This window comes from Sarcophilus harrisii, chromosome 2, assembly GCF_902635505.1.
Source record: "Sarcophilus harrisii chromosome 2, mSarHar1.11, whole genome shotgun sequence".
NCBI classification, from domain to species: Eukaryota; Metazoa; Chordata; class Mammalia; order Dasyuromorphia; family Dasyuridae; genus Sarcophilus; species Sarcophilus harrisii.
The window spans coordinates 504,121,111-504,148,670 of NC_045427.1; the positions used below are offsets into that span (position 1 = coordinate 504,121,111).

At 34.6% G+C, this 27,560-nt stretch overlaps 1 protein-coding gene across 6 annotated transcripts in view; it reads right to left on the reverse strand.

Moving 5' to 3' along the window:
* The window catches only part of MYO5A (myosin VA), a 202,525-nt gene that overhangs the window by 8,948 nt on the left and 166,017 nt on the right, over positions 1-27,560 (reverse strand). For 3 of the 6 annotated variants that reach the window (XM_031955217.1, XM_031955219.1, XM_031955216.1), the window contains 8 exons: positions 27,019-27,217; positions 24,991-25,065; positions 22,840-22,933; positions 16,782-16,928; positions 15,894-16,048; positions 8,987-9,076; positions 6,947-7,097; positions 1,016-1,298 (listed from right to left, as the gene is read on the reverse strand). In XM_031955217.1, the coding sequence (XP_031811077.1) occupies positions 1,016-1,298; positions 6,947-7,097; positions 8,987-9,076; positions 15,894-16,048; positions 16,782-16,928; positions 22,840-22,933; positions 24,991-25,065; positions 27,019-27,217 (1,194 nt within the window). The remainder of the gene's footprint in view (positions 1-1,015; positions 1,299-6,946; positions 7,098-8,986; positions 9,077-15,893; positions 16,049-16,781; positions 16,929-22,839; positions 22,934-24,990; positions 25,066-27,018; positions 27,218-27,560) is intronic. The other 3 variants (XM_031955220.1, XM_031955218.1, XM_031955221.1) reach the window with 1 other exon arrangement.

Genomic DNA, 27,560 nt, shown 5'->3' on the forward strand with positions numbered 1-27,560 from the left:
TCTCTTATTGCCAGGCGCTCAGAAAGAACATGGGGTAGAGGGTATCGCATCTAAAGAAAGCACAATAGGAGGGAATTAGAAACTCCATAAACAAGCAGAGCTAGTCAAGCACCTCAGGGGTTTCGGGAGGAAGCCAACAAAGTTAACATGGAATTTAAAGTTAATGTCAGGATTAATATTAAGAAAAATGAATATGCTACTTAAATTTTGTAATCACCCATAGAATAAGTACTACAGTTTTTATTTAAATCATTAACCATATTAGAAGGTATGCCCAGAAGGCACTTGATCAAAGCTAAAAGATGAAGTCTTAGTCCTGGCATTGAAGGTGCCTCTGTGTATAATATGTAAATATGATACCACACACATAGTAAAATAGTTAAATAATCTGGGACTGAGATAGTTTTGCACATATTAGTAATTGTGTGTTTGGTTTATTTTTCAGCACAGAGATGTAAAAGTATGCATATATAAAAGAACATGAACTTTCACCCAGTACATATTTAATAGCATAGAAGCCTCCAATCTTATACTCCAATGCTCTGTACTGATACCCTACAGATACTATCCCTCCTGCCTACCCATCCTGAGTGACTCTTGTCCAAACCTTTATACTTTGCCATAGAAGGCATGGGAGGGCTTTAACTCATCCTTTAACTCCCAATTCCCAAAAGTATGCTCATTTTCTAAATGGAGAAAGTCTTTCTACTAAGGAGACTAGCAAAGCACAGGTGAATGCTTATAATCGATGAGACCTTGTGAAATCAAAGAATGGGTAAAAAAAATACAGGCTGGGTAACCAGGAATGTAAAGAGATTGAACCTCCATTCCTTCCTTGTTTTTTGGCCTCAACACTTCTTCTGAAATAATGTTATTAGTCTGAAGTTCTAAATATGTTACTAATTATCCGCAGATCAGGGTAGGTGAATTTAAAGTCCAAGAGGAGGTACTTTCTTCCCCTGTCCTCCCTTTGGGAGATGGATTTCAGAGGAGACAAGACCTGTCATTTGCTCACCTGATCTGCATGCCTTTGCTCCAAGAGCACATATCCTTCCGTAAGAGAAGATTATTCAAAGTAATGGCACCCACAATGTAGAACATCTGTTTAACCACTTGCTTGATCAATTCTGGATCCATTCCATGCTGACACATAACTGAATGGAAGGCGTTAAGTTGCCGAAGGATGGAATCCAATGTATAGGTGCCTTCGTCTGCAATACTGGAGGTTCTCTTTCGTAGTCCAGTGGGCTTCACTCCTGACACTCCCTGGATGGTTTCATGCTCCAACATGCCAGAAACTAGTTTGGGGTAAGAACAGAATCACAATAACTGGCAAAGGACAAAATGCAAGACTAAAATGTTAAAATAAAAGACAAGTTAAAGAAACTTGCTTATGATGGGAAAAGAACCTAAAACATTACATGTAAAATGTGCTTCATTATAGGAAAAAGTGTTTCACATACTGGGGCTTCTAGATAGGAACACTAAATAAAGTAGTGACCACAAGAATCATCATCATAATAGCTACCAGTTATATAGTGCTTTAGAGTTTGGGAAGTACTCTCCAGATATCATTTCACTTGATCCTTACAACCACCCTGGGAGATGGGTGCTAATATTTGTAAAGCACTTGGTGTAGTATTTATACATAGTAAGAGGTCTAGAATGCTATTATAATGATCATAATCTCAAAATACAAGGAAGAGAAGTAAAGGCACAGAATTTTAAAAGAGAGGAGTTTTTATTACTTCTTTTGGTGCAGTTATTTTCCTGAAGTCTTAAAATCTTGATGGTTTAGTCTAAGAGCCATTTTAAAAGAGAGGTGGCTAAGTAGATAAGCTGTGTGCTATTATTATAAAAAAAATAAATTTTATCTGAATCGGCAAAGCAAACAAATTAAGTTAAACTTTATTTTAAAGTTTAGGCCAATTTCTGCCTCATATCCCAAAGTTTTTTGATGCTTATGAAAGAAGATAGTTGCTTATTAAAACCATAATCTACTCTCAGACTTGTAGAATCTCTCTCCCTTTCCAAGATTTCCTAGCTCAAATATGGTCTTCTAGCAATTTAAATATCTGTGGTGACTTGATAGGAGGACATCATTTCTATAAAGTGTTTTTTAGTCTTAGAGAGAGTGACTTTAAACTCCTTTGAAAAAAGACTCTCTACTATGGTAAATACTTCCTGAGGTTTTTCCTATCTGTAACCTCTTCCTAACTTCCCAGGCATCTCTCCCCATCTCAGTTATACAGGAAGAGTTATTATGGAAGGGTGAAAAGCACAGCAGACCTAGAGGCAGGGGAGGTCTCTAAATTGGAATCAAACTTCAAATATTTGCTGACACAACATTCCTAAGTCTCAAGATGGTAGATGATGGTACTTTGTTGTTATTGCTGGTTCAAGAGTGTTCAACTCTTCATGACTCCATAGGAGATTTTCTTGCAAATATAATAGATTGCTTTGCCATTTCCTTTCTTCAGTGGACTAAGGCAAGCAGTTAAAGTGGATTGTTTAGTTAGTAAGTATCTGAGGATGGATTTGAACTCAGATATTTCTGACTCTGGCACAGTACTCTGACCACTGAGCTTACTTATACTACTTACTTCAGAGAGAAAGTACTATATAGGTATTATTATTAACAATACTTTTTTGTGTTAAATCTCACAATTTCTGGCAATGAGAGCCCTACTAGATTATATTTCAGAGAGAAAATTCTCTGAAATCTTTAATGAAAGCTTAGCTTTGCCAATAATGGTGATATTTTATCTTGAGCAGGTGAGTGGTAAGTTCTCAATAAAAAAAGCCTGTACAAATTGTTACCACGTACACTTGCTTTGATATACAGACTAAAAGATAAACTTCCTATCCAAACTCAAATATAAATGTTGATAGAATTAATGAACTTCAAAGGAATAGTGTACAGCCTTTAGTTTTTTTAAGTTTTTTTTTAATTAAAGCTTTTTATTTTCAAAATATATGCATAATTTTCAACATTCACCCTTGCAAAACCTCATGCTCCAAATTTTTTCCTTCCCTTCTCCCTCCTCCCTCCCCAGATGGCAAGTAACCCAATATATATTCAACATGTGCAATTCTTCTATACCTATTTCCACAAATATCATGCTACGCAAGAAAAATCAGATCAAAAAGTAAAATGAGAAAGAAAACAAAATGCAATCAAACAACAACGTGAAAATACTATGTTGTGATCCACACTTAGTTTCCACAGTCCTCTCTCTCTGGGTACAGATCCTTCATCACAAGACCGTTGGAACTGGCCTGAATCATCTCATGTCCATTAGAATTGATCATTGTATAATCTTACTGTTCCTATGTACAATGTTCTCCTGGTTCTATCACAGCACTTAGCATCAGTAAGTCTCTCCAGGTCTGTCTGAAATCATCCTGCTGGTCGTTTCTCATAGAACAATAATATTCTATAACATTCCATATACCGTAACTTATTCAGACATTCCCCAACTGGATGGGCATCCACTCAGTTTCCAATTTCTTGACACTATAAAAAGGGCTGCTGCAAACATTTTTGCACATGTGGATTCTCTTCCCTTTTTTATGATATCTTTGGGATACAGGCCCAACAGAGATAGCTTCGTGGCTACCTGCAACCTTTAGTTTTTGAGGGGAAGTGAAAACTTTAAAAAGTAAAGGAGACTCTTTGGAAATGTGAATAGAAACTTCAAAGTACAGCCTTCGAATTTTTCCTATTACACAGTTGAATGCAATTACTTTGGGGAAATGTCAAAGATGCAAATAAAATTTAATGATTGTTACATATTTGTGCATGGCTTATCTTTTCAAAAATTTCATCTACCCTCAAGAAGATTACAAAGCTTTAATTAGACATTATGTTCTAATTCCCATTCTCAGTAATGAAGGAAAACAAATGTACATAATAGAAAATACTGTATTGTATTGGTAGGTTTTTTTGCATGCTATATGTGATGTCAAAATGAGGACAAATGGTCAAATAAAAAAGGAAATGGAGAACTAGGGAACAATTTTAATGAACTTGGTTGGTATAATTAATTCAACATCTTTTTCCTTCTGCCTTTAACGACTACCCACTAATTGGATTTTTTAAAAAATTCCTCAGCTTGCACCTGCAGTCAAGACTGGGGATTATTTAGAGGTCAAAAGCAAACTTCTTGATTGGCAATGAAGCTATTTTTGCATAAATAGAAAAGAGAAGAACTGGCTAAGTTAAACTTTCCCTTGCCTTTAACATGGACTTTCTTGTCATCTTTCTTTTCAAAGTTTAAAGAGGTCTTTAGGGAGGAGCTTTATGTTCCCCATAAGCCTTGGGCCCAGAGTTGGTTAATTGCTGAGTTACTCAGGAAACATGAACAGTAAACAGAATTAAGATAGAAGAAAGAAAATGGGGAAAGTATTGCAGGAAACTTGCTCAGCTCAGCCAACATACGAGATTAGAAATGGCCCCCACAGCAGGCGGAGGCGTATCATGTTTGCTGCTGTTCAGTTGTTTCAGTCGTGCCCTGCTCTTCACCAGCCCATGTGGGGTTTTCTTGCTGGAGGTACTGCTGCGCTTTGCCATTCCCTTCTCCAGCTCATAGTGAAGGTGAGGGAACAGGCAAAGGGGGCGAGCAACTTACCCAGGATCAAACGACTAGGAAGTGTCTGAGGCCCACAAAACCAGCCAGATGAGTCTTCCCAACTTCCTCCCGGAGAAACTTGGGGCTCCCGGCTCTTCCTGCCTGTGCTTTCCTAGGTTTCTAGTTTCCCTCCAGTACTGAGCCCATGCTTCCATCCAGCTACAGAGTAGTGCTGCAGCCGGTGACCCCAGGGAGATCTGCAGCATCACACCGTGCTGTCTTAGTGTGGAAGGCCCCCACCTGAGCCCGGAACTGGCCTGTCTCTGGCTCACTCTCACCATCCACAATGCCCCTGGCCTGCCCTGTGCCTCCCACTGACCCTGCGGCCTTCCCCCGGTGCAGGCCTCCTCTGCGGGCACATGCCCGGACTGCTGCAGCCGCTGCTGGGGAGGCCCTGGGGCCACGGGCCTCACCTTCACCCAGCCTCCACAGTGCTGCCCCAGGGGGTCTTCCACAAATGTGGATTACAAGATCTTAGATTTAGAGGAGAAAGGGCTGCTAAAGGGGCCATCAAATCCAACTTCTAAAACTCAGAGAAGTCAAGGGACTTGACCGGAGTGTCAAACTGCCACTGAACAAAGGCAGGAATCAGGGACTTGCTGATCCAAGCACAAAATAATTTGACCATGCCGCTCCCCTCCTCAAGGACCACCTAACATCTCCCTATCATCTGTAGGGTCACATTTAAAGTTCTCTGTTTTAGTCTTCTTTTCTTTTTAAAAAAAGTTGTAAAAGGGTTAAATGCCCTGCCCAGGGTCCTACCTACAACTGGTTGCTGTCTGGGGCTAGATCTGGGCTCAGGAAGACAAGGTGGCGTGACTGCCCAACCCTCTATCTGCCCTGCCACCCAGCTGCCTTAAAGCCCTTCACCTGGCTTCCCAGCCCGCTTTCCAGGCCCAAGATCGGCAGCTCACTCTCCTCCACTCTGAAGGCTGCCCCTCAGGGACCACACTCCCTCTCTCATCTCAGGACCTTCCCACCTTGGGCTTTCCCCAAACCCTTACTCTTCCTTCAAGAGGCAACTGAAGCACTGTCTTCTATACAAAACTCTTCCCGACTCCCCGACCTGCTAGAGCTCCTCTCCCAGCCTACTCCGTATTTAATTACTTTGTATTTATTCTTATATTCTCATTGTTTGTACTTATATGTGTACTTGCATCTCCCTTTAGAACATAAGCTTCTTTAGTAGGGATTGTTCCATTGATTTCAGCACCAAGTGCCTCATGTTCAATCCTCTGACTGTGACTCCACAGATCTCCTACTGCTCAGGGAGTTTTCTTGGCAAGGGTACTAGAGGGGTTTGTCTTTTCCTTCCTCAAAGGATGAAAGTGACTTGCCTAGGCTAACAGGGCTAGTAAATGTTTCAGGTTGGACTGAACTCAGGAAGATGAGTCCTTCCGACTCCAGGCCTGGTGCTCTGTGCACTGTGGCACCACCTCATTGCCTCTAGGACACAGGACAGGCTTAATAAATGTTTATTTTGGGAAGTGTGTGTGTGTGTGTGTGTGTGTGTGTCTCTAGCCAAATCTTGACTCCACTTGTGACTGTGAAACACTGGATAAGTGGTTTTGACTTTACCTGTGAAATGAGGGATGAATATTACTAAGGCCTCTTCCAGCTCTAAATCTACAACTCATGATAACTTACAACATAGGGACTAAAACAAGTCACAGTTAACCATGGTTGTGAGAACCACAGGTATCCACCTTAATTTCAAAACTCATGTTCTCTAGGTCAGAAGTATCAAACTCATTACCTACAGGTGCCAGGCAGCCTTAAGGACTTTTGAACTCGATCAAAATGTAATTTAGAAATATTTAATAAGGCAAATAAAAACAACAATGTTAATTTATGGTTTCTAAATCTAGCTGCAGGGATCCATATCTATTTAATTTGGACACCAATGATCTAAATTAGTCAATAATTTTTTGATTAGATTCATATCCAAAAATGCTTGTCGGTGACAACAATTGAAGTGAATTTAATTACAAAAACCCTTATTCTAATCTGTGTGCAGTCTAATAACTAAATTTGTAGAGAAATCATCTTTCAGAAGAATTTTTGGGCTTACAAATACTTGGATGAATACTCAGGTTGCAAAATACTGACATATTTTAAGAGGTTATTTGTCATAGGAAGTGATCTGCAATTAAGTAAGAATATCGGGGGTGGGCAGAGAGTGCTGGATCTGCAGTACTTATTTATTGTTAAGTGCTACAACAGACGGAGCCTACTTCCAAAATACTATTCTCACAAAACAGTAGTATGATAACGATATACTTAGTCATAATATTTCATTATCCTTTTAAACTTACCAATCATTGGCTGAAGAATGTTCTCTAATACTCGAACAAGCTGCTGGTAGATCTGAATTGCCAAGTCACTCAGCACCTGTCGGTACTCGGCCAAGTCAAAGTTGGTGAGGCAGTGTTCATTCTGGCGAGGTGTATTGTGCTTCATAAATCCCTAAATTGTAAGGCAAGATTGATTTTCCAAAAGCAAAATGAAATTTTCCTCTTCTCCTTTTTGATACAATTATCCTTTCTTTGGTAAAAAGGTATAATTCTACTCTCTTCCACTTCCTTTTTATTTTTGTGGCTATCATTGTAGGCCAAAGTCTTCCCATGAAGACCCATATGACCACAACAGCATTTTAACTGTTTTTTTCTGGCACTAGGGCCATTCCTGTTTCAATCTCTCCTGCTTGTGGTTGTTAAATTTCTCTCAAAAACTACCTTTGATATGTCATTTTTCTGATACTTCCTGCCTACTAGATCAAATCTAAATTTATTAACCTGCCAGTTGGGGCTCTTTGTCACCTTTTCCTACCTAGCAAAATAAATGAAAATAAAAAAATTGAGTTGTAGGGTAGGATATGTGAAAAATACCAAAACTTAACAGACACAAACTTTTTAATAAAAATTCAGCTTCACTACTCTACACTAGAATATCAAAGGCCTTAAGCACTAATCTTCATGAACTATTAGTAATGGGACCAAAAGGATACTACATTCATTATCAAGCTTCTGAACAGAAAGATTTATGGTTATCATTATTAATGTTTTTCATTTATCAGACATAATTACATCTGTATTGCGCAAGTTGAGATGCATGTGGTTTTGACAAGGAAAAAATTGATATTTTGATAGTACTTGTTTAAATGGAATTCTAGAAAAAGAGAGGCAGGCCGAAGTGTGCTAGTAAATGTTTAGCAACAGGTTCTCCAAGGGAAAATGTATGTGAAGAAATGTTTTTAGATTTAATCTATCACATTTGTAAACTTCCAAGGCATAGATGCTCACACTGAAAATATAACAATTGGCATTGATGAATGAGTTCAAGCTGGTTTCAATAAACTTTGGGTAGCTCCTATTTTTCTTTGTGTTTTGCTGCTCTGTTTACTTCATACTATTGGTGATCTATATTTCACTTCTTTTCACTTTTTACTATCCACACAATGATTTCAATGGGATGTCTAAATAGATGAAGAAGTAATATATTTGTAGGTTTTTTTTTTTTTGCTTTGCTGTAATCTTCTTTATGCAAGGTTTCCATAAAAACACTGCATTTAAAATCACAGAGCCCCTGTTCATCTGTCACATTTACATTTGTATACTTTAATTCCTTTTAGTCCACAGCTTTCTACAGAAAATTATGAGCTTTTTCTATAACAGGATGAGTTTACCAGACTTTGGTCACCCATCCCTCCACACTCATTGATGCAAGGACCATCTCAACTAACTTTGAATCTTTGCAAATTGACTAGTACAAGGTACTGCACATCATAAGCTCCTAAGAATGGATTCTAATATTCTCTAAATATCTCTCCTACAGATTCTAGTATTGTACACTCTGGGCACGACACAATATTCTGAAACTTCTTGTCCATGTAAGGGGACAAGTTCCAAATTTAGGAAAGTCTGCCCTTTACTACTCACTCTAAAGGTAGAGACTATTTTCATACATGCCTTTGTGTCTGGTACCGGGGAATTAGTAGACACTTAAATGTTTGTTGAAATAAATTCTCTTGAGAAAAACCAAATAAGTAATACATCTAACTACAAATAGGCTCAATGCAAATATTAATCAAATCAATAGTCAAAAAGGTGTTGTTCTTAATTCTGGCCCTCCTAAATATTGTTGCATTACCTTTCTTCAGATTTCAGCTGTGTCATGGGGAGTTCATTTCATCTGCCATGTTGCCTCTGAATATACAAGGGCTTATTGTACATGTGAAGTGGATATTAAACAATAATCTTTAATGTTCCAAATCATGTTGAATCTTGTCTTCTAATGTGTATAGGTAAAACACTTAAATTTACTTCTTTTTAAATATTAGGGAAAGGTATTCTCACCTCTTCTCCACTGTATTGCTTCAAACAGTGCAAAAATCGGCATGTGTTTGATAACCAGAAGGAAACAGTTTCAAAATCATCCCCTCTTTTCTGAAATAAGAGTAAAAAAATTGTTCTAAGTCTCATTTTTCCTTGGAAAAGTAGACATTTGAAAGCAGTAAAAGAGATCCTATATTCTACTTTTTGTAAGTCACTACATAGGTAATTATAGCATTCATTTTGCAAATGAAAATACATGCTTTTTTGCTAGCAGAATATCAATAGTTTCAAATAATAGAATTCTTTGCAAGTTTCATGGGGAAAATACTCAATTTTTTCCCTCCTCATAGACAAGCTCTCCTTACCATTCAAGCAGCTAAAATGTAACTTTTTTTTAAATCAGAAAAAAAGGCAATTCCTTACATCCCTTACAATTACATACATATACAATAATCAGGTGGCGTGGTGGCCCGACCCTTTCCACCACTAAAAGTTCCCTTCCTAGGAGGAAAGAAGATATCTTCTTAGGAAAGCAGGAAAATCTTCTAGAACTTTCATTTATCTTCCTTTTACAATAGTACTACTTTCTATAGTTCCAGAATTCATCTCATTTTGTTAGTATCTTTAGCCTTTAGTCTGTTTCTATGCCCCTGTATCCCTCTTGGGCTAAAGCCCCCACATTTGTCCCAGTTACTGTGCCTAAATGTCCAAGTTAACCTGATTCTGATTTGTCTCTAAATAGAAATAAAGCTAGCTTTTGGGAATCAAGTATCCCATTAATACTTTCTAAACAGGACTTGAGAAAATAAAGAAAAATAAGGCAGAATGAATGAAAGAATAAGTGAATGAGTAAAAGTAGCAATCTCCACTTGGGAGAGCCTGTTTCCAAAAAGTCATGATGATATGGAATAGAAGTATTCCATTTCCTTCTATACCAAAGTCTATACCATGTATAGACTTTCTACATATTTTAAGATAAAACTTTTATCAGAGAAACTTGTTGCAAAGATTTATCTGCTTCTCTTATAATCATAGCCATGTTGTTTTTTCTTGAACAAATTTTAAAAACTTTGTGAAATTAAAATGGTTAATTTTATTTCCTGTGGACCTTTCTCTTGTTTAGTCAGGAATTCTCCATTTATCTATAGATCCAATAGGTATTCTTCCATATTCATTTCTAATTTATTTCCTTTCAGCTTCTTGGCTTTTTCCTTCCTCTCTAAATGAATTTGACATTTTTTCAAGTTTTATGGAGTAACTCTTTTGTAGTTTAGTATGGTATTTAAGTAAATTTGTTTGAGTCAAAGGTTTTTAACCTTTTTTGTATCATGGATTGTTTGGCAGTCTGCAAACTCCATTCTTGGAATGTTTTTAAATTCATAAAATAAAATGCACAGGATTATAAAGGAAGCCTATTTATTAAAATAGTTATCAAAAAAACAAGTTTATGAGCTTCAAGTAAAGACTCTTAGTCTCTTATCATTTCTATTATATTAGTCCAATCTAACTATGTCTCTCTAATCATTAAGGTCTATATTTCTGAAAAAAATTGTCTGTTATGTCATTATATTCATTTAATTTCTTTTCTATTGAGTTTTGATGGTATTATACATGAAGTCAAATTATGTGGTTTTATTTTATACACTGATAATTATCTTAAGTTTTAAGAATTTCAATTAACTTTTTGGTTGAATCTCTAAAATTCTTTAAGTAGACCATCATATAATCTGTAAAAATTGATCCTTTCTTTTCTCTTTATCCATTTTTATTCCCTTCATCTCTTTTTCTTGCTATAGGTAAACAGATCAAATTATAGTAATAATAGACAACCTTGCCTTATTCCTAATCTTACATAAGAGGACTCCAGTTTCATTATATGTAATGTTGAACTCTTGATCTTAGATAAACCATATTAAGGAAATGTTCATTTATCCCTATTTCTCAAATTTTTTTATTCACCCTGATCATCATGTATAATCGCTTAAATATTTTATTGTAGTTTTTTAGATAACATTTCTTGTGTCCATATTCACTAGCAATATTGGTTTTCTTTCTCTGCTTTGAGTTTCTCTAGTTTAGGTAGAAAGATTATGCTTGAGTTACAGAAGATACATAGTAGGACCCCCTTTTTTTCTTATTTTTACAGCTTATCAATTATTGGAACTAATTGTCTTTTGAATGTTTGATAGAATGCATCTATCCATTTAGTCTTGCTGTTAATTCCTTTGAGAGTTCAGTTATGGATTTTTTAATAATATTTTTCAAAGATTAATTTAAATTCTACATTTCTCCTATTAATCCAAATATGTTATATTTCTCATAAATTATTTATTCCATTTATTAATTTTGTGGTTTTATAATTGGCAAAATAGCTTCCAATAGATTCCTTTATTTCTTTTAATTAGAAACAAATTCTTTTTCTTATTTTTTGGTACTGGCAATTTGTTTTTCTTCTAAGTCCCTAAAATCAAAATCCCTAATGGCTTATTAATTTTTAAGTAGCTTTTAGCTTTATTTACCAATTTAATTTTTTCCTACTTTATTTTATTGTCTTCTTTGAATTTTCAGAATTTCTATTTTGTATTTAGTTTGGGTTTCCTTATTTATAGTCTTTCTTTTTAATTCTTTCCTTCCTTCTTTGCATACTCAATTGATCTGATGATGAAAGTACTTTAAGAGATACAAATTTGTCTTCAGGGACTACTTTTGATTACTCTCCAAAAGTTTTGCTGTATGGTTTTATTGTTATTTTTCTCTTTGATGAAGTTATTTATTGATTCTATGAGTTATTCTCTGACCTATCAATTCTTAAGGATTACATTATTTAGTATCCATTAAGCTTAATTTCTTTCTTTAAAGGCCCTTTATTGATTAGTGTTCTCATTGCATTATGGTCATTAAGAATGCATTTAATATTCTGTATTTGTTTTATGAAGTTTTTATGCCCTACCAAATGGTCAGTTGTTGTAAAGGTGCCAAAAACAATTTTTAATTCCATAATCATGATACATCTGTAACATAGCATTTTAAAATTCTATTCAGGTCCTTAATTTCTTTCTTGTTTCATTTTTTTTAAAGGGTCACAATTATAGTTTTCTATTTCCATGTTATTTGATTAACATTTCTTCTAAGAACATAGATGCTAGGTCAAGTATAATATACAAGGTATACCCAAACTCTGATTATTTCATATCAATATATGTTCTCCTTTTCTTTATCTGAGATCACAATCGCTGTCCATGCTTTTGTGATTTCATCTGAAGAATAATATAATTCTGTTTCAATGCATTATTTATTTATATATTATGTTTTATGAATCTTTATGTTTCAAGTATACTTCACATTACTGAGTTCTGCTTTCTATTCAATTCTGCTCTCTTATTCCATACTATGGGCGAGTTCATATCTTTTATATTCAAGGTACATGATTGCTCCATCATATTCTGTGATACTTAGCCCTCTTTTTGCCCCTGTCTCATACTTACAAAAAAGGTGTAAAAATAGAATTTGATTAATATTATCTATAACAAAAATGGTCTTCCATGTGAAGTCCAGGTTAGCCCCCTTGAAGCCACAGAATCAGCCAGAGTCAGGACAAACAAAAATCCTTGGTCTTTAGGGGGAGAAGTGAAGAAGATGGACAAAACTGCCAAAAACTCTCTACCAACGTCCCTTCTTGTTGTCCTCTAAAGTGAGGCTGGCTACTCTCACTCCACTTCCTAATCCCTCCTTACAATTCTCTTAACCCCAAGCATTGAGCTAGCATTAACTGTGAGAAGAGAAATTCCAAACATGCTAATAGAGTTATTGTCCAATAGGTAATTAGCTTTAAGTGCTTGGTTGTCTGATTTAAGTGCACTTATTCAGAGTTTCAGCCCTTTACACTACCATTGGACTATCCTCTTTATCTCATTCAGATGTTTATCTCTTCTTATTTTTTCTTTCTTCCAATAGCTCCTTTACAATCTATTTGTGATGATTTCCCCCCCAACTCTTTTTTCCCTTAAATCTCCCCTTGCCCTTTTCTGTTCCTATCCATATTCCTAATGAGCTTAATATAATTCTTTACCAAAAACTGGGTGGATATATGCATGTGAGCCAAATTTTCCATTATTACATTTTGCCCTAATTATGAGAAATAATAAGTTCTTTCTTATTTCTTTCTAGTGTATTCCTTTTATCCTTTCCCTGTCTTTCCTCTCTTAGGATTATCAAACAAAAACCATCCTCAATTTTCTTATTTAATGTCATTTTTGACCTTTGAAAGCATCACGATTCTTTAGGAACACAGTAACATAAGCCTCTTATTTAGTCTCTTTATATCTATTGACTCCTATCTTTACTTTTTAAAAGTATCTACTTATCTGATCTTACCAGGAATATATGGAAAAGATTTTCTATTAGCAGGCCATTTTTTCCCCTCTACAATTAAACTCAAGGGGCAACTAGATGGCACAGTGAATAGAGCTTGAGCCCTGGAGTCAGGAGAATCTGAGTTCAAATCTCGCTCACACACTTAACACTTATTAGCTGTGTGTTCTTGGGCAAGTCACTTAACCCCAATTACCTTCCAAAACAAAATATAGAATTAAATTCAGCCTTATACTTTTGATAGTAAACTTTTGCTTACAATTTTTTGTTCTTTGAAGTATCTTACTCAAAGATTTTCACCTCTTTTAGTTGCTATCAACAGTTACTTGATCCTGATTATAGTTCTTTGGTATTTAAAAATTCTTTCTGGCTATTTACATTTTCTTTTAACAATGACATTGCTGGGCATTTTTAAATTTGGGAGATTTTTTTGGTTTGTTTTTAAGAGGTGACCAGTGAATTTTTTTCTATTTTCATTTTGCCTTCTGTTTCTAATAATAAATCCAATCCTGTGTGACTCTGTGAGGCTTTCTTGGAAAACACACTAGTGAGTTTTGCTATTTCCTTCTCCACCTCATTTTACTGAGACCAATAGAGTTAAGTGAATTGCTTGGGGTTGCACATCTAATGAGTATCTGAGACCAAATTTGACTCCTCCAGACTCCTGGCCCTGTGCCACCAATGGTCCAATGTGCCACCTAGCTGACCCTAATAGATTATGGCAATTTTCATTTATTATTTATTGAAATATAATGTCTTGAATTTTTTGGTTTGGTCATGGTTTTCAGTAAGTCTGATGGTTCTTAATTCCTTCCTTTGATCTGTTTTCCAGATCAGTTGGTTTTGACATTAGAAACCTAATATCTTCAATTTTTTCTCCCTTTTTTGATTTCTTTCTAATACTTCTTGCTGTCTCCTAGAGTTACTAACTTTTGTTTATTCCATTCTGATTTTAAGAAAATCAGTTATTTGGATGAGGGTTTCAATCTTATGTTCTAAGCAATTTATCCCCCTTATAATTCTTTCCTCAAGAACTTTTAATTACATGTAAATTCATCACTCTTATTGTCCTTGTATTTGGTTTCTTTTTCTGTTTATTCATAGCTCCAGATTCAGTCCCTAATTATGGGAATTTGTGCCATGGATAGGATCTACCCTCTGTAACACTTCTGGATGGTATGGTGAGACCTTGTTTGGTTCTGATAGAGATTTCCTGGTTCCTCCCTCCTCTGGTATGCCACAGATTATAGGGGGTGAGAGTCTTCAGGCCCCTAGAGGTTATTAAAGTTCCACCAAAGCATCCTTTATCAGAGTATTGCATGTTTTTGTTCCTCCTGCAGCTTCCCTGACAAGAGTTCTATAAGTTTCAAATTCCTATGTAGATTCCCTACCAGAACAATTCCTGAATCGGGCCCCTTGAGGCATATCCAGCCAGAGCACTGGCAAACTAGGCCTACTGACCTACTGTTCCCAAGAATTCCCTTTAGTCTTCTAGATGTTTGTTTTTGTGCAGTACTGCACTGGATGAAGGCAATTATTTATTCTCCCCCAACTACACACCTTGGAATTTGATGATCATCATTTAATGCTGCCCTTCCTAAAAATTGTGCCCTACATGTAAGATTCCTCTACAACCTTTTATGTCACCATTATAATTGGAAACTGTAAAATGGGTGATTTTGATGTTTCAGTGTCTCTTCTCATATTGTTGATATGGATTATGTTTCTCCTAATTAAGTATTTCATATCCTAGGGGAAATTTTGGTGAAAGAAGATAAAGGTTTATATATATATATATATATATGAAAGTAACTATAGCATGTTATCTCTACAGATTTATTCCATTAAATAACTTTAAATTTCCTTCCAGATAGGACCTGGAAGCAGAGAAAACTTTCATTTATATAACACTTTAAGGTGTTCTAAGTGCTATCCCTTCTAATAAGCCTATGAGACATGTAGTGCAATGATTATCCCCCTTTATTTTCAGAAGAGGAAACTAAGGCACAGAAAACTAAAATGGCTTATCTTAGTCATAGAGCTGGCATCAAAGCCCAGATTCAAGACTAGGTCTCCTGCTTCCCAGGGTCAGTGATTTTTTTAAAAAATACTAAACATACTGCTTGTAAAGCAAAAACACTACCCTAAGACCTTGGGGTTTTTTGTTTTGTTTTGTTTTTTGCTGAGGCAATTGGGGTGACTTGCCCAGGGTCACACAGTTACGCTGTGTTAAGTGTCTGAGGCCGTGTTTTGAACTCAGGTCCTCCTGACTTCAGAGTTGGTGCTCTATCAACTGCGCCACCTAGCCCTCAAACTTCATTTTAAAAATAAACAAATGGATTAAGTTCAAAGAAGTAATCTTCCCCCATAAAGAAATTGTTATCCACCAGTTATGATGACAAAAAACTTCACTGGTGACTCATTTCTTCAATGGTGACTCATTTCTCACACTGAAGGAGGATTCATTTCAAAAACACAGAAAATAACTGCAATATCAATTTTCTCATCTCTAATATTCATCTTATAATAGTTTTCATAAATCAAAGAATGAACTGACCTTCAATACTTTTTTAATGCTGTTAATTGTTGATGTCAGTAATGACCTCACTTTCTGATCATCATTCAGGTAGTCAGCATGTCGCACACACATAAATAAAATGTAGGCTGGTAACCCAGGGATTAAATTGACAGCCACTCCACGTGGTTTCAAGTCTGGAAGAAAAAAATAATACATTTTCATATAATATTCAAATCACACAAAGAAGGTTTTGTGGCTGGCCTATATAGCTAGTCATCACATAAACACAAATATTTTTTAGGATACAAAAGTATTAGTGGAAGGGAATCTTTTAAGGTATGAAATTGCAACTTCCAAATTAATACCATTATTGAAGTAATTAATAAGTACAATGAATCATGTCAGAGATAAATATTTCCTGTTGATGATGACCATGTTTTTGATGACCAGAACTTAAAAGAGAGTCCACTAAAAAGTTAATATAGAGCTGGGGCAAGTTAATATAGAGGGAGCTCTATGTAGAACCCTTTATTCTTCTAAGTTTCTAATATTCTTCATAGTTCCTTTGAGATTCTCCTATTCCCCACCTATCTTATACTTCTATGAAAATATTTCTTCCATTAACACCTTGTTTACACCACTGCTTTCCTGCCATTATGGAGTTTTCTCTCTAGTAACATGATTCCAACCACATGTGGTAGAAGAAAAATAAACCAATGCTACTGATAAGCAGCAAAAAGTGAAATCTTGTGTTCGAACCATTTAATCATCATGTATTAATATCAACATATAGGTGTTTGGGCATAAGGGGGACATTTTAAAAAAAAACTTTATTTGGGGCATTCTTAAAAGCTATATAGCTATGTCAAATGGAGTATTAATCCAGCTTGTTTAAGTATGCTGTTGTTTCATGCAAAATATACTTGCCCAAGATGAGATTCTTGACAAGTTTCTGCTCATCATCCTTCTTATATTCCAACATTCCTTGAAAATCTTTCTCTTTCCTAGGAATGTTCACTGGACGAATAGGTTCATCAATGATCTGCCCAGGTGATATGTTCTCCATCTGCCCCACTTCAAAAGTAAAACAAACAAAAAAAATGTATATATATATGTTTATATATATATATGTATATACATACACATACATATATATCAACATAGAAACATGAAGCGGACATAACAGATGTCTATAGTCAACAGTTCAAAACAATTTTCCCCATAAAACCAGAGAATAATCATTTAAAAAATTGTGATTATCTAAGAAACAATTTTAATTCTAAATGTCTTCTGTTACAAAAGACGATAGTTACCTATTCTTAAGTTGAGATCCATGAACTTGCTTTAAAAAATTCTCACACCCACACACACCCACACACACACTCATATAAATAAAATTTCTCCCCAATTACATTTTACAACAATCTTAACATTTTTTTAAAGTTTTGAGTTCCAAATTCTATCCTTTCCTTCCTCCATCATTCCCCCTCCCTAAGACAACAAGGAATCTGATATAATTTCTACATGTGATATAGATTCTATATTATGTATATCAGTCATTCTGTACAGACCAGAAAAACAACAAAAAAAGGAAGTGAAAATAGTATGCTTTAGTATGAACTTTTAAGTTTTGATAGTTATACTCAAATTGGTTTCCTTTGTAATCTTATGCTTTTCATTTTATGCATTTAAAAGAATTATTCTCCATTTTTTCCTTTATCAAAAAATAATTCAGAAGGTATTGTCTTCCATAGACTTCACCAAACTACCAAAGGGTTCCATAATACAAAAAAGATTAAGAATTCCTGCTATAAGAGGAAAACCCATTAGTTGTGTCCTTTGAGTTATTCCTTATTTTTATTCCATAATAGCCCTTGAAAGACATAAGACACCTTGAAAGCGCTTGTAATGTATCTGAAGATAAGAGGGAAAATGGTTACATTTTAGAGGGAAGTGCTGGGTAATAAGACTAAAAAACAAAACCATTTTCTCTACTGGTTACTTTTACTGAAAGAAATTACCATTTACTTCAGTTTGAAGAGGAAATGGTTCAGGTACTTTAAGTTAAGGGAAAATCTCCATTATGTAATCAAAAGAAAGCCATTAAAAACTTGATTCTTTTTCATGGCATAGGAATACATTATCTATGATTTAGAGCCTGAAAAAAACATGAAGTCCACCCATTCTAATTCCTTCATTTTGTACAAAAGGAAACTTGTACAGGGTCAAAAACTTGTTCAGGGTCACAAAAGAGAGTTAGCAGAGCCACAACTTAAAACTAGGGTCCTAAATTCCAAAGAGAGAACTTTTTCCACCACACCATGAAGATGGGAACTTTATGTTCTAAAAAGCAATTTCACTTTCATTTGGTCGAGTCTCTATTTTTTCGTTTATTAAAAAATAATTCAGAAGGTATTATCTTTTCATATGTCAAGAAGGAAGCTGTCAACAATGTCATTGAGTTATATAGCCCTCTCAAATAAATGAATTAAAGTATCAATAGTCTTTAGGAAGAAACAGGATTTTGAGTTAGATAAAGAACAACATTCCACCTGTGTTTCAGGAATTCTCAATCTGTTTCCTAATACTGAACCTTTTATGTCTGCGGATAAATTATTCCTTCATAAAATGGGCTAAGTCCATTGATCTCATTAATCCCATTAGTAGGACTGTCCCTCAAGTAAGTGATTAGAGAGGGGGAAAGTAACTATTTGTACAAAGATAGTTTTGTGGTATATAATACCCTAAACCTGGAAATAATCTATCTAATTTAGAAAATTTAAGTTTAGAAAATGTATAAATAGCCCATACCATAGAAATACAATGGAACACTATGTCACCATGTAACATGACAACTACATAGTTATAATCTAAGTATCTATTATTACTTTGAATAAATGCTAGCTAGAGTAAATAGCACAAAGAACAATGGAAAGCTGTATTTATTTTAAAAATGTAAAAGAAAAAAACCAGTTATACCATATATACAGACTATAATTGAAACAAAATATTATGTACATATATGGGAGTAGGTTCATAAAGATCAGAAGGAATTTAAGTTACTGATATTGACAGCTGTGTATTTAAGCATTTTTTTGTCAAAAAATTAATATGAAAGAAAATATAAAGGAAATAATTCCACACAGAAATTATCAGCATTTCTTACAAAACAAATCAGGAAGAGATAGAAAGGAAAATTCTATTCAAAATAACCAGAGAAAAATATAAAGTGGAAAAATATTCCACTCCCTCATTTCTCCAATTAAAAACCTATATAAATCTTTCCACTTCTGTTTTTGCCCCTACCACTCCCACACACTTCAAGCAATGAAAGGATGAACTAAAGGTTGAACTGAAAATGCTGTCATGCAAGAGAACTCCTGCTAAAAGAAATTATTGTACAGGAAAAAAAAATCAAATTAGAAGTTATAAGACCTAGAATTTACACAATGATGGCAACTAATAATCCATGTGGCCTTAGACAAATAACTTCACCTTTCTCAGTTTCATATTCCTCATACAGTTTGATTAGGTGTTTACTAGTGTCCATTCCAGTTTTAAAATGCTATAATCTTATTTATGTTGTGATAAGGAAATAAAATCAAACTCATGCTGAGATTTTAAAAAGGAAATAAAAATTTGATCATCTACAACTATGCTCTGTTGTTTTGTTTTGTTTTTAAGCTGCAGTAGAAGGAGGACTTGATACTTGCTACTCAATACTTGTATGATGTTGAACAAATTACTACCCTTCTTTGGGTCTTAACCTCTTTAACTATAAAATGAAGTGAATTGTCCATTGTCCATTGACAGGTATCCCATTAGCAGTTCATTTTTTGCCACCACAAAAAGATGCTATAATTATTTTAGTGCAGAAAGGACCTTTTTCTCTTCATCTTATTGGATATAGATCTAACACTAGTATAGCTAAATCAATGGGCATACACTGTTTAGAAAGAGTTTGTGTAAAATTCTAAACTTTTTTCCAGTATGTATGAAATGCTGCATGCACTTTCACATGAGGTCACTATATTATTAGTTGTACTTAATTATTTTACTTTGTTATAAGAAAATTCTAATGAAGTGAAACTAATCTGTAAATATTTACAATAAAACATCATTTTTTACATTTACATTAATAAATCTCACAATTTATAACAGTAAAGCTGTAATGCTGGGATAGGAAAAAAATGAAACATTTTTCTTGCTGCCATTTTTACAAGACCTGTGGTAAAAAAAAAAAAAAAGAGAGAGAGCAAAAGTTCTATGTCTGAGAGCAGTTAATAAACACTGCACATGAGATTGATGAGGCAAATACATAATAATCTAATGTATTGCTCCTACCACTAAACATATTTCTGCTATATATTTGTAGGAAAACAGGTTTTGTTCAAGCCAAGGACTTTTTGCCAAAAAACTTTCACATCACTGAAAGATTCTCTTAATGAACAGATAATTAGAAGCAAAAAAATAAAGGGAGTTGAAGTAGATAATCTCTCAGATTCCTTCAAGCTTTGCATCAATGGACGACCAGATGCACATAAATTTATTGAAGTTAAATACCATATAGCCTTCTTTAATATCTTAATTGTAAAATAATGTCCATTTTAGATCACGGCCACTTAAATGAACTTAAAAATAAAGAAAGAAAAAAAAAAAGAAAATCCTGATAACTCCAAGGTTTTGGGTTCTAAAAGGTCCAATGAGACTCAAAAATCCTTTATTAGTCAGAATTTTCTAAGTTTCCTAATTTTTTTTAAAGCAAAGTAAAGAATTGGCAGAGACAACTTATTTTATCCACTTTCTGCTTTTCTGAAAAAAGCAATTTACTGAATACATGTCCAAATCTTATTAGATAATGAGCAAACATAATGACTCACATTTAAGCCATGCTTTAATATTTTAAAAAATGTATATCTCACAATACTTCTTTGAAGGAGATAGCATAATGATTATCTCTGTTTTACAATTAAAGAAACTGAGAATCAGAAAAACTGTGACATTGATGGTTATTCAGCTGGTAAATGTCAAAGCTGGGATTAGAACACCATTTCTAGGATTCTCCTAAGTGTAGCCCTCCTAGCAGTTCACCACAGGCTGTCCTTAAAGATAACTTTTAATAGCAAATCTCTCCTCTTTACTTTCCATGAACATGTCATCTGACACATTTCTTAAGAGCAGTTAAGAATAACTTTTATTCCTCCTTTTATTTGTAAATCATGTGTTGCCTCCTTGAGTACCATGTGTATACCTATAGGTAGAATTGTAAATCAGACTGGTGACTCATATTTAACAGTACTTTAAAACAATTAGCATCTCATAAGATTTAAAAATCCTATCCTTACCTCTCTTCAATTCTGAGCAAAGACACATATCATATTCACAGTGTACATATTTAGGCTTTTGGATGTTATAATAGAATTTTTAGCTTTATGGATTTCTACAGGCATTATCATTAGTGGTCACTAAAAGTCTAATTTGATTTGTTGGAACAAGATAGTCCATGTCCTTTTGGCTTAGTTCGCTTTTCAATAATTCATATGAATTTTGACAATAGCTGAATATTGTTTATATCTTTTGAGCCTGCCCACAGCAAAAATAAATAAATAAATTTTGGGGGTGATGAAAACCCTGGTTTTAAATTTTAACTGCAATGTGTTACCAGTCAGGAAAGCTGAGCTCAAGGTCAGGATTTAGCCTAGCTATATGACCTTGGGAGGAACTCATTTCAACTCTATAAGCCTGGTTTTCTCCAGGCAAAAAGAACTGGAGGCACAATACATGTACTATAGAACTCAAAAGACTGTTAGAATAAAAGTATTTTGTAAATCTTACAAGTTTTAATAGAAGCTATTTGCTTATTTTAACTTGCTTAGAGATCTTGGGTTTTTGAAGAATGATGTATATTGTGTGAACATACTGTTTTCATATGATTTCACAAAGAAATATTATACCTTGGACACCTGATGTGTTAGGGATATATAAACATATGAGTGATTTTCTAAAAAAATCCTAAATGATAGTAAGACTTTTTCTTTGAAGGTAAAAACGATTTTTATAAATACCCAAAAGTCATTCATAACTATAGCTAGTGAATAAGGTGGATTAACAATATGTATTTCATATTTGTTTCTAAAAGACAAGAAAAAAACAACAAATATGGCTGCTTTCTTTTGTGTGATTTGAAAGCACTCCTAAAGATAGCTCCAAAACATCCAATGGGAGTTTTAATCATTTGAAGCTATGGATAGCCACTCAATGTAACCTTTCTGAAGACCAACAGTCTTCAGTATAAATCATCTGTCTCATCACTTCTAGTTTCACCTCATGAGCTTTAAATTCCAGCTTATTACATTTATTTTGAAGGGAAGGCAAGTCTTTTAACTCCATGCCTTAATTTTCATATTTAAAAAATGGAAATAATATTTGTACTACCAATTTCATCAGGTTTTCTGGGAAAGTGCGTGTGTTTTTTTTAGTAAGGTTATTATTTTGGCACCTTGTAAACTTGTAAACAAAGTAGTCTTTGAGGGATGTCCAACTAAGTGTGACCCTTCAATTGACAGAGATATTAAAGTGGATTGCCATTTCCTTCTCCAGCTGATTTTATAGATAAGGAACTGAGGCAAACAGGCTAATTAACTTGCCATGGGTCATACAGTTAAGCATGTGTCTGAGGCCATTTTTGAAATCATAAAGATGAGTCTTCCTGATATTAAATCCAGTGCTCTATCCATTGTGGCACTTAGCTGTCCCAGAAACTAATTAGCACCCTCTGTAAATTATCATACAGAATAAAGGATAGGATGCAACTTTTTATGGAACAGTTTATTTTCATTCTCCATCTGTCTCCTGCCTGACATTGTTTTGTTGCTATATTAAGTACATGAAATTCTATATCTTCCCATAAACTGTAAAGGGGGGGGGGGAACAACCAGAGATGAGCAATATTTTGCTTTGTAACAAATATTCATAAAAGCATTACCTTCCAGTTCTCCAATTTTTTTAGCAAATACTTTCAGCTGTTTCTTTAATTTCCGAACAGTCTTATCCTGTTTTTCAAGCTGTTCCATCAAATCCTAATGATCAAAATCAAAGACAAGGAATGAGGAACAAAAATAAGTTCCATTCATATGTATGAAGAGAGAAGACACAATTAAGTCACAAAAATAGCAAGTTATTAGTTACACAAAAAAGGAGGAGAAGCTCCTGTAAAGTTGGTTGGTGGTGCTTCCCACCTGGCTAACACGGACAGCCTGTAAAATTCTTAAGACAATAAAAGCCAAACTTTTATATAAACACTCCGAGCAGTCAAACCTGAAGCAGCATGATGGAGACAAGGCCTGAAATGACAATATTCTATGTAGATTCCATATAAACAAAATAGTAACATGATAACAAAGAGATGTACTGTTATCACATTTGAACATGTTTTAAAGGGAAGTAAAAGTCAAAAATCAGTTTTCCTAATATACAAAAAAGAGTCTATGGGGAAGTTTTAAAGAGAGGGTGAGCTTCTTAGATATGTTCTCTTTTCACTCAACACATGAAAAAAGAACCACCCTCAGGAAATATCGGGAATTTAAAGCTAAAACTTGGAGAGAAGAAATAAGCATCATAAAAGAAAAGTTGAAGAATTCTTTTGATTGAGTTCAAAGCATTCAAAATGGCAAATCCTAGGTAAAAAAAGGGTATCAGCAAAATTGGCTTGGGTGACTCTGGGAAAATTACTTAACCTTAATCCTTTAACTTTCTAATACTTTAAGTGGCAGAGAAGGTGCTGATGTACAGTGGTAGCCCAAAATTCCTATGTCCATGAAATCACAAATCCAGGCCCTATCCTATCACAGTCATAATATTTACTGTAATGTAAACTCAGTTTACAATAATAAAACAGATATAACTATTTTATATATTATATATGTAAAAAAAGGGATTGCATAGAAAGCATAAGGAAATAAAGACAGAGGCAGTAATTGTAGGTTTAAGTCTATTTTCTAGGTATCTCTAAACTATAGGGAGCTTCAGACTTTATCAAAAGACAATGTACCAAAAGTGCCTTTTCTCCCCCTTATATCTTGACCTCAGGGAGATTCATGGTAAGAAAAAAAGCAAGTAAGAAACAGAAAAAACAAGCCAAGGACAAAAGACTGTCCCAGAAGATACATAAGAACTGAAGTAGTATCCTAACTGGACTCTTTATGCTGGATTCTGCTATTGTGAGTTGAACTGAGGGCCATCAGGCATTAGCACTTCTCAGAGAGAGACAAACACTAAGAAGCCAGAGATACAATCTCCGTGCTGGCCAGTGGCAAATCCAGAATGCAGGAAGCGTGCTCCCTGTAAAGCTGTCCAGCAGTGACTTCAAGCCAACCTCAATCCCATGCTTTTCCAGGGACAAAGGGAAATTTTCTCACCTGTTATCCATTCTACTCTCTTCCTTTTTTCTTTGGGAGTCTCCCCTGTTTGTTTTGTTTATCTATCCAAAACCCCTTTCAAGGTCGTGGTCCAAAAATAAGAGAAAAGTACCTTGGGTAATTTATATTCAAGTAAAATTGGAAAGCTTGGAGAGCACATGCAAACTCTTTAGGAAGAGTTCTGAAAGATGGACTACACACAAGGAAAGAAAACCAAAGTATTATATTAAAGAAAAAAAAGATTTTACAATAACAGACAAATATCCAAGGCTCTAATTCTAATTATAACTAATTTATACATGAGAGTCAACAGTGCTGTTATTTTTTACTTAATTAAGAAGAAAATGAAAAAAAAAGTAAGAAGACTCTAGGAAGAGGGACTTTTTGGCCAAAAAATGAATTTAGACATCTGATTCATTTCTCAAAATAAATATTTTCTAAAATTTGAAAATCAGATAATTTTGGATTTTATTTTCTTTTTCAATTCAAACTTTGTTTCCATCACATTTAAAGACTAGGGTTAGGGACAAAACAAATACTAAAAATGACAAACAGAGGTGAGGCCACTTGCTAAGAAAAAGCTGTGGGGGAAAAGAGGTTTGTGAGACTGTCTGAACAGGATTTCCTTGGAAAGGGTGGGCAGCAAGCCTGCTGTTCTGTTAGCAATTCAGAAGTAGCAACAAGACAACAGAAAAACACAATCTACAGTATTTACATACAATCATCCGTTTGTAAAGTGAAATCCGATATGACTGATAGTCCTTAGGGTCATCTGCATATAATTCCTCAAAATACTGAAAAAATAGGCATAATTGATGTTTGCTTTTATCTTTGGGGGACTTTAATATCTAAGCAAAAGCAACTAAAAATTATTTTAAAATAATAGTGAAACCTCACATCTCAAAAGACAGTAATTTGTTCTCTATCCTTGGTTCTCTTAAGAACTGTAGTTATTCTGATTAGCAGTAGTAAAATTCATCAAATGTACTAAATATATTAACTTCCGTATATATTTACCAATATACACACATATACATATATATGTGTGTATATGTGTGTGTATATATATATATATATATATATATATATATATACACATATACACACACACACATATAAACATGACGGGAATAGGAAGCACTGAAATATATAGACAAAAACAGTCTAGGACCAGGATCATGTTTTCCAATGGGTAGCAGGGACCAGTAAGTCTCCTGTCTTTCCTCTCCAGGCAACAGCAGCAGCAAGCCCAGGCTCAGCCTTCACCTCCTGGGGACTGAAAGATAACTGTCATAATGCCTCTTCTAGACCAGGGTAGACAAAGTTGGCAAGGAACAGTGGCAATGTTTTCTCTCACAGTTCTCTTCTGGGAAAAAGTTAACTAATTTGGGAGTGATTTGAGAGTTATATTATTCAAAGCAAAGAAAGGCCCAGTACACATGGAAGGAGCTGTCCAAAGAAGCTCAGGAACCATGTCTCAGAGCTGCTCTGAGGTAGAGAACGATAATTTTGATCATTTAAATTTGTTTACATTCTGATCTATTAAGTTGCACAGAGATAGGAACACAGTTGACCTATACACTGGTTCCTGCAGCTAAAAGTAAAGTCTTAACAATTTACAATCTGTGATTTAAACTGCAAGTAAGCTAATCCGTGGCTGAAAGTAACCTTTTTTTTCTGAAAATCTATCTTACTAATCAAAGAAATGTTTGAACTACAAACATTAAAAAAGCTATACCTTTTACAAAGGTTATGATACTGAGAAGGACAATTATTTTAGGCAAGAATTTTAGGCTCCAATTTGTTGCTCAGAACCAAGCAAGAGGGAGAGGGATTTACTTCAATGAAATATTGCCTTAAAATATTATTCAAATATGTGAGAAATTCATGAATATTAGTATTTCTTAAAGTTTTACTCAGTTGTAATCAATCTTTTTATGTATTATGTACTCCTTGACAATCTGATGAAGCTTACAGACCACTGTGGAAGAATAATGCTTTTAAATGTATAAAAAAATGGGATTATAAAAGAAAACAATTATTTTGAAGTATAGTTACCAAAATATTAAAGAAAATAAATTCATAGACTCCGTGTAAAGAACATTTGACTTAAGTGCTTGGGTGGGCATTAATGGAGATTTCCATCCAGTAGGGTGAACTTTAATGGAGATTTCCACTTACTAGCCAAATGAAAAATGAAAAAATATTATTAATTTCTTTCCCCAGTTTGGATCTTAATTCTCACTTCATCTTATGCTAGTGGTATTGACAGGTGGCTACTTCATGGGCAAAGAGAATTAAAAGCCTGTCATACTATCTCTGTCATGTGATAGCAGTCATATACTATGGTACATTATCTCCTTTGATAGGATTCCTTCTAGCTCTAAATCTATCTTTCTCATATACCTTTCAGTTAGAGAGAACAAAATTAAGTTGAATATATTTAACAAATTAAGTCTATAATGTCTTGTCAGGTGTGGCTAATTTCCTGACTGTCAAAATCAAATATGATCATTTCAAATATCACTGAATTGCAGAACCCATATAACCACTGAGCAAGCATTTTTCATTCCTAATGCTTCAATTTAATAATAGTTTAACATGATATCTACTATATGACTCCTAAAGTGAGATAGTAACAGTGTGTCATTATAAAATCTTTACAGCAAGGAAAGGTATAGTATTTAAGTAGCCCCAGAAGCATTAAAAGAGTACAGACCAAAGTGAGAACTGCACCATTTTCTTACCAAATTTTCATTGGTTAGCCGGGTAATCTCATGTTGCAGACTGGCTTCAATGCGAGCTTCAGGTGGTAACTGTAGGTTCTGAGCCAACAGCTGCTGCTGGCGATTATTCTCCTCCTTTAAACTCTGGATCTCACCCCGCAATGCCTCTGTTTCATTGTCATGGCTCTTTTTCTGGGACTGGAGTTGTGATTCCAAGAGTCTATATAGTTAACAAGGGAACAGAAGCTTATTATTCTTATTCATTTGTCAATTGTCAAAGAGTTAAATATCTGTTGATTTGTGAAAGGGGATGGAGAAGTGAGAATAAATACTCTAAATAGATACTCAGTTTGTCATCTGACTAGATCAAATTCAAAAAACCGAAAAGAGATTGAAATAATGTATGATTTTCAATAGTGAGAATACCATGCAGAAAAGTCAGAAAAATTTACACATTTTAGATCTTTCTAAAGGCACTAGCATATGAGAAGAAGAGGACTAAGAATTGCGAAAAGCCAGTGAAATAAACTGGCTTATGGGGCATAAACTTTGGAATCTATATG